Source organism: Gastrolobium bilobum, unplaced genomic scaffold (assembly GCF_033153095.1).
Source record: "Gastrolobium bilobum isolate Gb01-03AN ecotype WA unplaced genomic scaffold, APGP_CSIRO_Gbil_v1 utg45082, whole genome shotgun sequence".
Lineage (NCBI taxonomy): Eukaryota > Viridiplantae > Streptophyta > Magnoliopsida > Fabales > Fabaceae > Gastrolobium > Gastrolobium bilobum.
Window position 1 is genome coordinate 694 of NW_026899878.1, and position 11,750 is coordinate 12,443.

An 11,750-nucleotide genomic window follows, 5' to 3' on the forward strand; every position below is an offset into this window, starting at 1 on the left:
TTATTTCACTTTGAAAGTTTATCAAGTCACTAGGTCACAACTACATTACTGTAGGTCAATCCTGAGGAATGTATCATAGCCATAAAAATTTATTTAGCTTCTTCACTTCTCCATTTTCATATATAATGCCTTCTAATTAAATTCCAATCTCTGCTTTATGATAAATATGTAGTGATTTTACCACACACAGGCAATAAAACAAGAAAATATTTTCTAGATGAAACTAGAACAAATATAATTAACCTGATTAGTGGTTAATGTAGACTGCCCTTCAAGTCTCCTAAGTCGAAATTTATATACTATAAATCCAGATATTCCCTTTTCTGGCCAATAGTTGACAACCTGCAAAACAAGAAAAGAAAGGGCATAAAAGATTTGAAGTATCACACCAAAAATTGGAAGTAAATCGTGTCTCCATATTCCATATCAATCTGTTTCACCAGTTAAAAAGTGCAATTTTAGAGACCAGAGTAAATGCACTTACGATAACAACTAAGAATTCAAATTGGAAGAAATTTATCATCAATGCTGGCTCCTTAAACCAATTGTTTCAGGTGCCAAAATCAATCATGAAAAGAAAGCTTCAATTCTGTTCTCAACAAATTATTACTAATAGATTGCCTTTGATAAACAGTTGGAGAAGAGAAAGAGGGATTTTATCCCAACGACATCAGATGGAAAGATTTGTGGACTTGCTGTTGACAATGTCATTTTCAAGACGAGATTATATATATTATATCAATGCAGTATTATGCAAATATATTGGTAAAGAAGAATGAGCCAGGTTATATTTACAAACTTTTTTGTTTACAAACTGTTATAAACTACACTATATTCTCCCGGGAGAACACTGATTACACTATGTTCTTCCGGGAGAACATAGTGTAATTTGTAAAAAATTTCAAAAAAAGTTTGTAAACAGATCCGTCCCCCAGAAGAATAGCCTGTTAGCAGCAGACCCCTAAGTTGCACTAGAATAGATAAACTGAAGAATGCCTCAGGTATTTATTTCGTGAGATTGCCTATAAATTAAATGAAGAGTTTAATTAAATTTCACTTATAGCCCCAATGTGATATGGATCAGAATGTTGTGAAGCTAATGGAAACTATAAGTGAAAGATAAAGCTTATTTAAATAAAAAATGTTATGAAGGATGAGTGTGCATACCCGGGTTGAAAAGATCTAAAATGAGATCATTAGGAAGAAGGTTGGAGTGCCTTCTATAAAGGAAAAAAAATGGTGGAAAAAAAAACCATTTAAGATGGTTCTCTCATGTTAGACGACATATTTAAGACCTGGTCATCCGATGTGAAATTACGAAGGATGCCCCTTTAAATAGATGTGTCAAGTGTTTTTTGCTTTCAAAATACTTTGGAATTTGATAAGACACAATACAACCAGCAAAATTTTAATGGCCCAAGTGCCTTGTTGCACCTAGTTACGTCCAAAAATAAACCAATTGACATCTTAAATAATTGACCCAGTTTGGTGGACATTTCAATAGTCCAAGTCCAACCACTAAGGGCACCTACTTCCAAGAAAAAATGCAAGTATAGTGAAAAATAAATAAGCAAAAGACAGCAAATACTGAACATCGCTTGAGGAGAGAGACCAAAGTCTCTGTAAATCAATTTGGGTTTATACCAGGAAGATGTACCATGAAAGCCATTTTCTTGTTGCGACAATTAATAGAAAGATATCAAGAAAAAAATAAGGACTTACAATAGGATTCCAAGAAAAGTTCTATGGTGGGTTCTTGAGAGAAAAAAAATACCATCAAAGTATGTCAAATGCAATCAAAGATATTTATGATGGTACTATTACATGTACAAAAATTTGTAATTGAACATCAAATTGTTTTCCTATCACGGTAAGTGTACACCAAGGTTCTGCTCTAAGTCTTTATCTCTTTGCCCAAGTTATGGATGAACTAAGAAAAGATATTCAAAAGAAAGTGCCATGGTGTATGCCTTTTACATATGATATCGTGCTTATTGATGAGACCAAGGCTGGTCTTAATAGAAAACTAGAATTGTGGAGAAACATGTTGGAGTCTAAAGGATTTACATTAAGCCAGAGCAAGATTGAGTATATGCAGTGTGATTTTTCTGCGGTACAAGATGGAGATCAAGATTATGTGCATCTGCTTGGACAATAGGTAATAAAGGAAGACACTTTTAGATGTTTGGGATCAATTTTGCAAAAGATGAAAAGTTTGATGAGGATGTAAATCATAGAATCAAAGCAGGGTGGATGAAAAGGCGTAGTGCACAAGGATTTTTGTGTGACCGCAAAATTCCCTAAAAAAATTCTATTGAACAGCAGTAAGGCATGCAATGTTATACGAGCTAAATGTTGAGGAAACATGTGCATAAAATGGGAGTAGCGAAAATGAGAATGTTGAAGTGGATGTGTGGTCATTGAAAAGAAGTTTTTGTATATTGATATTGAATAAATTACATGAGTGAGTATTTATACAAGAAAGAATCGCTAAGAATGACTAAGCGATGACTAATCAATCCTATCACAATCCTAATCACAATCAATTCTAATCAATCACAATTAATCCTAATCAATCATAATCAATCCTAATCAATCATAATCAATCCTAATTAATAGGAAATAAAAACGGAAACATGTTTGAATTCTAATTTTCTACACTCCCCCTCAAGTTGGGAGGTAAATATTGATCATTCCCAACTTGCCAATCAAGTCTTCGAATGCTGGACGGTGTAGGCCCTTGGTAAGGACATCTGCCGTTTGCTCTTTGGTTGGAACATATATCAAATGCACACTTCCATCATCTAATTTTTCTTTGATGAAGTGACGATCAACTTCCACGTGCTTTGTTCGATCATGATGCACAGGATTTTGAGCAATGCTAACAGCTGCCTTGTTGTCACAATATAGTTTTATTGGTAGGTAATATGAAATCTTCAACTCTTGAAGAAGTCTTCTCAACCAGATTCCTTCACAAACTCCATGAGCTAAAGCTCGAAATTCTGCTTCAGCACTACTTCTTGCAACCACTGTTTGCTTTTTGCTTCTCCAAGTAACAAGATTTCCCCACACATAGGTGCAATAGCCTGATGTAGATCTTCTGTCTACTGATGAGCCTGCCCAATCTGCATCAGTGTAGATTTCAATTGTCCTTTTATACCCCTTTTTAAAGAATAATCCTCTTCCTGGAGTATTCTTGAGGTATCTAAGCACCCTATAGACTGCACTAAGATGCTTCTCCTTGGGTGAGTGCATGAATTGACTAATCATACTCACCGCAAAGGCAATGTCAGGACGCGTATGAGATAAGTAGATTAGTTTACCAACCAATCGCTGATATTGTTCTTTATCCACCTCATTCCCATCTTCAATACCTAACTTGGTATTAGGTTCCACAGGTGTCTCAGCAGGTTTACACCCTAACATTCCTGTTTCCAACAAAAGATCTAGAACATATTTTTTTTGTGTTAGAGTGATGCCTGTTTTGCTCCTAGCAACTTCCATACCAAGGAAATATTTGAGAGTGCCAAGGTCTTTGAGTTCAAATTGAGCTGCTAGAAATTTCTTCAAGGTGTTCAATTCCTCAATATCATCACCTGTAAGAATTATATCATCTACATATACAATAAGAATAGCAATTTTACCATCCTTAGAGTGTTTGTGGAAGAGAGTATGATCAGTCTGTGCTTGAATGAAGCCTCTTCTTTTGACTGCTTGTGTGAATTTGTCGAACCATTCTCTGGGAGACTGTTTCAATCCATATAGAGACTTTTTTAGTTTACACACTGATTCATTTCCCCTTTCAAAACCAGGTGGAGGATCCATATAGACTTCTTCATGTAAGTCACCATTTAGGAATGCATTCTTCACATCTAACTGTTGCAGAGGCCAATCTAGATTGGCAGCAAGAGATAAGAGAACTCGGATGGTATTGACTTTAGCAACCGGAGCAAAAGTCTCATGATAATCTATCCCATGAGTCTGAGTGAAACCCTTTGCAACCAATCTTGCCTTGTATCTGTTGATGCTATTATCTGCATTGAATTTTATTGTAAACACCCATTTGCATCCTACTGCCTTTTTTCCTTTGGGTAGGGTCACTATCTCCCAAGTTCCATTTCTTTCTAAAGCATTCATTTCTTCAAAGACAGCATCCCTCCATTTTTTATCATTGAGAGCCTCATGTATATTTCTCGGTATCTTTGTACTATCCAACATAGTATTGAAAGCACGAAACCCTGGGGACAACTTTCCATATGAAATATGATTAGAAATAGGATGAGTAGTACAAGATCGAGTACCTTTTCTGAGAGCAATGGGCAAGTGTAGATCATTTTCACCATGACACTCAAGTATTGGGGTGCTGGAACTAGAACATGGTTCAGAATCCTGGCAGTGTAGAGGCTCTGGGTTATTCACACTTTGAGGAGGCTTTCGCCTGCTATAAACTTGTCCCCATTTTGAGGAGGCTCCTGATGGTGAGGATTCTGTAGCTCCCCCTGTTTCCAAAAGTAGAGGTAATACTGTGGCATTAATAGGTTCCCATGACTGATCTTCATCTACTCCTATAGACTCCCCCTGAAGAGAAGTCGAGGGAAGAAAGGGTCATTCTCAGAAAAAGTGACATCCATAGAGACAAAGACCTTACGAAGAGAGGGTGAATAACACTTATAGCCACGTTGAGTAGGAGAATAACCAATAAAGACACACTGGAGAGACTTAGGATCAAGCTTAGACCGTTGATGGGAGGGAATATGGACAAATACAACACAACCAAATAACTTGAGAGGTAAGGAGGAGACACCTCGGAAGGAAGGGAAGATACGAACAAGACTAGAAAGAGGAGACTGAAATTTCAGAATGCGAGATGGCATTCGATTTATCAGATACGAGGCAGTGAGAACTGCCTCTCCCCAAAGATATTTAGGAACACTCGTGGTAAACATAAGAGCCCGAGCAACTTCAAGGAGATGTCGGTTTTTTCTTTCCGCAACTCCGTTTTGTTGGGGTGTGTCAGGACACGAGCTTTGGTGAAGGATGCCATGTTGGGAAAGATATTCTCCAAGAATAGAGTTAAAATACTCTTTGCCATTATCTGTACAAAGAATTTGTATAGCAACTTGGAATTGGGTTTGAACCATGGCATGAAATTTTTTAAACACGGATGCAGCATCGGACTTATCCTTTAGAAGATACACCCAACAAACTCGAGAATGGTCATCAATGAAGGTAATGAACCATCGAGTACCTGAAATATTTTTAACACGGGCTGGACCCCATATGTCGCTATGAATTAAGGAAAATGGGGAAGAGTCATGGTGAACTTTAGAAGGATAATGAGCACGAGTATGCTTGGCAAGTTGACAAATATCACAAGAAAACAAACTTGGACTTTTATTAATAAATAAGTTTGGCAACAACTTCTGAAGATAAATAAAATTTGGATGGCCTAGCCTACGATGCCACAGCATAACATCATTACATGAATCAAAAGGAAACATAGAATTTTTTTCTACGAAAACAGCTTCATGAGTCACATCCTCCTCAAAGTAGTAAAGTCCACCATCCTCTCTAGCACTGCCAATCATCCTCTCCGAGTCCTGTTCCTGAAAAACACAACCATGTGGAAAGAATTTAGCAAAGCAATGCAACTCAGAGGTGAGCTTGCTAATGGAAATGAGATTACAAGTCAGAGAAGGAACATAAAGAACTGATGTCAAAGTAATCAGCTCAGAAAGTTTAATGGTTCCGTGTCCCGCAATCTGGGAAAAACTGCCATCGGCGATCTTGACCCGAGAAGGTTCAGAATATGGAGTGTATGAACAAAACAAGCCAAGATTACCTGTCATATGATCAGAGGCTCCAGAATCAAGGATCCAATGATTTTGACTATCAACATGGAAAGTTGTACCTTGCTGGACCACATGACTAGTGGCCTTAGGAGGTTGCTCGTGGTAATAAAAAGAGTGTTTTGAGGAAGCCATGAATAAAAAGAGAAGGGTTGACCGTTGATGAAAAATCAAGTTTTGTAAACTTTTGATCTGACCTCTGGAACAGGAAGGGGAGAAGCCGGCGAGAAGGTCTGTGCAAGTCGCGACGGAAAAAAAACGTCTGGAAGGCGGCGCGTGCAGCGGCTGACGGCGATGGGTCCAGCGGCGGTCGACTCGTCGGATCCTTCTGAGTCGAATGGTCACCTCACTTTTTTGATCGGAGGTCAGTAAACTAGGTTTCTGTGTTGGACAGATTCAAGGCGGTGTTTAGGAGGTGTTTGACGGTGATGGAAGTGTTTGGATGGTTATTTCAGATTTGAATTAGGGTAAGAACGAACCCGCTCTGATACCATATTGAAAAGAAGTTTTTGTATATTGATATTGAATAAATTACATGAGTGAGTATTTATACAAGAAAGAATCGCTAAGAATGACTAAGCGATGACTAATCAATCCTATCACAATCCTAATCACAATCAATTCTAATCAATCAGAATTAATCCTAATCAATCATAATCAATCCTAATCAATCATAATCAATCCTAATTAATAGGAAATAAAAACGGAAACATGTTTGAATTCTAATTTTCTACAAATGTTATACGAGCTAAATGTTGAGGAAACATGTGCATAAAATGGGAGTAGCGAAAATGAGAATGTTGAAGTGGATGTGTGGTCATACAAGGATAGATAAGATAAGAAATGAAGATATTTTACTTTAAATTTCTTTCCTTTTATCTTTGTCCTTTTTTAAATTTCTTTCCTTTTTTATTTTACTTTTTTTTGTCAGTATATTTTTTTATTTTTACTTTCTTATTCTTTTGTGTCTTCTTATGTATCTTTATTTTCACTTTCTTTCAATTTATTTTTCCCGTTTGTTCACTACTATTTTTTATGGATAATGTTATTTATATTTTTTAAATTTTATTTTTAACTTTTTTTTTTCAATCTTTTTGCACTTTTCATTTGGGTTCATATGCCATAGACCCCAACTAGTTTGGAATAAAAGTGTTATTGATGTTGATATTGATTATAACTACAAAACCATATTTTCATTATTAAGATTTGATTTTTAAGCAGTCTATACAGATATTTTTGCCCAAATTAGAGATCCAATTAGCAATAAGAAACATGTTTGAGTAATATTTTCAAAGAATTACCTTGTACAAACCATCATAAGTGTAGACTTTACCAGAGTAACTGCTCGAAGATTCATGACCACGAACCACCCTAACAGGAACTAATTGCTCAACGCAGTTCTATAATTGAGATCAATGTAGGTTAGACGAGCCCTTGTACAACAAATAGAGTTCAATTGTAAAGGAAAAGGAATCTTACCCAAATACAAATAATCAAAAATATAACGTAAGATATATAAATAGCATTTCACAAACACAACCTATTCCCAAAACAAATAACATGATTCATAAACAATATCACTTCAATAATTTCAACAATGCATGAAAATAAAAGTTTACAAAAACAAAAATAAGGATCCATGGCTGGTTATTTCTGTTCTTACGAAATGAAACCAAATTGTGCATGATATAATCCTGTTCTGGACCAGTTAAATGGTCCCAACTCCCTCTCCCCACTTCTAGACATACATTATGCATTTCCACTACACCACTCTCTCTCAACTGCCCTCCACTACACATAACTACCCACTAAGCACACTATCACATCACTAGTCACCTACAAAACACCCACTATGTGCATGACCTCCCTACACCTCATCTATATAACACCCCAGAGTGAATGAGGGGATAATCTTTTCATTATTCACAGGATTTACCACCATGTTTACAACCTTCACACTCGCATATCTTGTGCCCAAAGCACATTCATTCCCTTCTTCTCACTTCGCAAGTAACTCACACATGCACCCCTGATTATTACTCATTAAGTTGTTGGCCGGAGATAGTGATTCATCATTATTAGACATCTTTATTGAGCATCCGTAGATAAAAACACCAGCTACCATCAGTTGAACATCACCAGTTCAACCCAACTAAACAAATCCCATTCTAATTTTATAATTTGTAAATATATATGATTCTAATTATGTACCAACCATTGCAGACATTATTATTATGTACAATAGCATAAACCTTCCACCAAAAAACAATCCATAATTCCCATTTTTTAATGAAGCAGATAGCAAAATTAATCTATCAATTATACCACTAAAAGGAAACAAGTTATTATCATATTTCAAAGGTATTGAGATATCATCAAAATGCCTACCCACCGTGAGTGCTAGATTACCAAACTTTAATTTTTGATCCGCAATTTGACGCTTATCACCGCTCAGATTATGCCCACCTTGACCAGTGTACACAATATCCTCAGCGTTATCCACATCATCCTCATACATGCCAGACAAAACAATGCACACAGCAACAGGGAATTTATAGCTGTTGTGCTGTGACAATCAAGAGAGAAAAAGTAAACATCTAATATAGATTTATATTGAACATTCAATTCAAAAATATATTGTATGATAAATGCATGTATAATTTAATGCTCCAACCAAATTAGAGTAAGAAAATACAACATTCCAAAAAGAAATTGCATTACCTTTTTTTTATTGTGCAGGAACATACAATCAATCCCGTTTAACCAATGACTATGCATGCCAACTACTACCATTTCACAACGAGAATAGAATTGATACCCAACTTCAACACCTGCCATTAAGAGAAAAATTACAATCACTAAATGAGGAACTATCAAGTACAACAAAATTTCACCGTGCATATGATAAGCTAATTATAAGAAATAACATTTGTGAGAATTGAGAGATAATATGTAGATAATATCATTTAGATGAAAAAAGATTAGCAGTTAGAGCAACACAAGATGAAGCTAACAACCTGGAATGTTGCCAACTCTTTTCACAGGGTACAGTATCTCATTATTATTCATCATCTGTCAACAATCTCCAATTTGAAAATAGTGTTAAAAGATAACAAGAGCAGTGTTTTTGGAATTTACAATTTAATCAATTTCAATTAATCAAATCAAAACAAATGATATAAAACAAAATTAATAAATTTAAGACTATACATTATCAAAAAATAAACTTAAGTTTATTTCACATAATTAAGAGATATTGTCATTAAAGTAGTCTAGTAGATTGTTACTAAGAGACCTCTCTTAACTAACCAATTAAAAAAAATTGATAAGATATTAGGCATCAATCACTACAAGAGAAAGAACAAGGATAGACAAAAGATGAATAAGGTAATTTCATCACAATGCTGTTGAAAAATACCAGAAAAGCAAAATGCTATACTTGATCATCACATAAACAATTATTATGACACCTGCAATCAAGATTCCGCTAAAAAAAAAAATTATATTTCACTTGCCTTTGACATGGCCTTCAAATCAGGCCTCTTGGCTTTGGACTTTAAATCTTCAGGTGGAGCGCCTTTCTACATAAATTAACACAAGAAGTTTTATTTACCAAAAAAAACACAAGAAGTTTTGTTGCTAGCTTATTGTAAAATGATTAATAAAACAAAACAAAACAAAAACTCAGCGAAACAGTTCAGCTTTAAATTTCAATATACAATGAAGTAAGATTTAAAGCTCTTAACAGACATTGAAACACACTACTAACAAAAGCACATTTTCTTCACTCCAACTGCAATGTGCTTACCACTTCACCAAAAAGGAAAAAGAAATACATTTTAAGTATTAAACTATAACTGGGAATTCAAAAATAAGTTTGACAACGTTCAAGGTAGAAACATTTAGCATATTTGCCTTGTATGACAAAACTATTCAAGCAGTAAATGATGTTTGCATGAAGACACAATATCTGTTATGTAAAAAACTTCCCAACTTAAAATTGGAAAAGAGGTGGGGGCAAAAATGTGAGCCGGACACTGCATAGACCCAAGTGTTATGCTATTATAGTTTAGCCCAATAATGAAATAAAATGCAGCTTAATACTTGTAAGAAAATTTTGCTAATACCCAACCAAAAGTCCAGAGTCATACCTAGCAAAAAGCCTGTTATCACTAAAAAACCTAAAGTTCCAATCAAAGGAAAAGTAATATACAATATTTATAGTAGCACACAGTTCAAAATTTCCATCCCCAAGTAAGATCATTACAGAATTATTTCACATAAGAAATGGACTCGTAAGCATTTTTTTTTCTTATAATTTATGTTGGGGGAGAGATAACGACATAAATATGATAACACACAAATAACAAACAGTGCTTAATAATAAACCAACCTTAGATTTTGAAACCTTTTCAGCTTGTATCTTCCCACATCTCGTCTCTTCTTCCTGTACGTGTTAGAAACATAGCTTCAACCAGAGCATACCAAAGACCAAAGTGAATCAACTAGACTAAAGAGTGCGAGATGCAACAAACCTGAATAAAATGAAGATAGTGCTTGTTAAACAACCTAATCGTTTCCTTCACCTTAACAGAGTCACTCTTTTTAGCCAAAACCCCAACTGCATTTTCAGTATCCTCCTTTCCTCCCACATCCTCAACCTCAAGCTTGGCGCACACTTCCGGCTTTTTCTTCTTTTTCTTCAACCACCAGAAGAGGCCAAATTAACAAAATAGACTCAACCAAATCAACAAACAAAAGAACCAAAGTCCAATCCCAGATCGGGTTCAAACACGCAACAAACCTGAAGATGAGAAAGGTAATGCTCATTAAACAGCCTAATTGTCTCGTCAACACTGAGAGGTTCACTCCTCTCAGCTGAAACACCAACTTCATTCTCCATATACACACTTCCTTCCACAACCTCGACCTCACGAACGTCTACCTCTACTACCTCTGCCTCACCAACACTCTCTTCACTACGACTTTTTCTATGGAGCTTGTTCTCTTTGGCCATCTCACTACCTTCATTCTTGTCTTCTACGACCTCAAGCTCGTCAGCTGCTTTCTGCATAATCGCTTGGATGCGAGCACTGGCTCTCCGCTGCAATGGAGGACGCTTCGATTCTCTCACATTCTCGTCAACCTCATCCCCTTTGCTGCCATTCTTCAAGGCGATTTTACTCTGAGACCTCTTCATATGCTGAAAAAACAACAATGAATGAAACAAACAAATAAGAAAGAAAATGCCGAACAACATATAAAAAAAATAGTAACCAAAGAATAAAACAGCACTTGAACAAAAAATCGAGATGAATCGCTTCGATTGGAAGTTTCTAGGGTTTGGAGAGCTGAAAGATGAAGAGAAGAGAATGAAAAGAGAAGTGAGAGAGGGAACGCAATAGTTTCGTTTTTTTGTGTATCAGTACTAATAGCTCCGCAGTTTGGATGTGAAACGGTGAAGCGCCATTGCTTATTTTGGATTATATCCTTTTATGGTTCCACGCTTTCAATTGTTCCTTTTTTGCTTGTTTAGGGTGTGTGTTTTTCCCGCTTCGAATTTTGATCTCCCTCTCGATGGTGGCGAATGGCGACGGAGTACTTAGTAGGAATGATTCCGTGTGTTGCATCAGCATATTGTTTGAATTGTTTCAATGTCAATAATCACGATAGTTCGATTGTATAATGAATGTGAATTAAAAAGTACAAAATAAAATATAGAAAATTTTACATGAGAGACCAATTCTGTCCTTCACATTATGGAAAGATTTGCCACTTGTATTTTTTTAAAAATGATCTGAAATATCTTGCCTCTAATATATGAGAAAATATAATATAATTTACATAAAATATAGGAAAAAAGATGTGTCATTTTAAATAATACATCTTATATCCTTTCAC

General features: G+C 35.7%; 2 protein-coding genes across 2 annotated transcripts; both read right to left on the reverse strand.

The window, feature by feature from the left end:
- Positions 1-213: 213 nt before the first annotated feature.
- LOC133294070 (histone-lysine N-methyltransferase, H3 lysine-9 specific SUVH4-like) lies at positions 214-8,934 on the reverse strand. Its single transcript, XM_061492725.1, has 5 exons — positions 8,867-8,934; positions 8,571-8,680; positions 8,242-8,415; positions 7,151-7,249; positions 214-342 (listed from the first exon to the last, which is right to left on the reverse strand). The coding sequence occupies exons 1-5, from the start codon at positions 8,919-8,921 to the stop codon at positions 214-216; spliced, it is 567 nt and encodes a 188-aa protein (XP_061348709.1). The 5' UTR covers positions 8,922-8,934.
- Positions 8,935-9,310: 376 nt separating this feature from the next.
- On the reverse strand, positions 9,311-11,052 carry LOC133294069 (uncharacterized; the record flags this gene model as incomplete). The annotated part of the gene is made up of 5 exons (XM_061492723.1): positions 9,311-9,319; positions 9,365-9,430; positions 10,243-10,296; positions 10,385-10,549; positions 10,654-11,052. Coding segments are annotated over 5 exons (693 nt in total), but the record flags the coding sequence as incomplete, so codon positions are not given.
- Between the last annotated feature and the right edge of the window lie 698 nt (positions 11,053-11,750).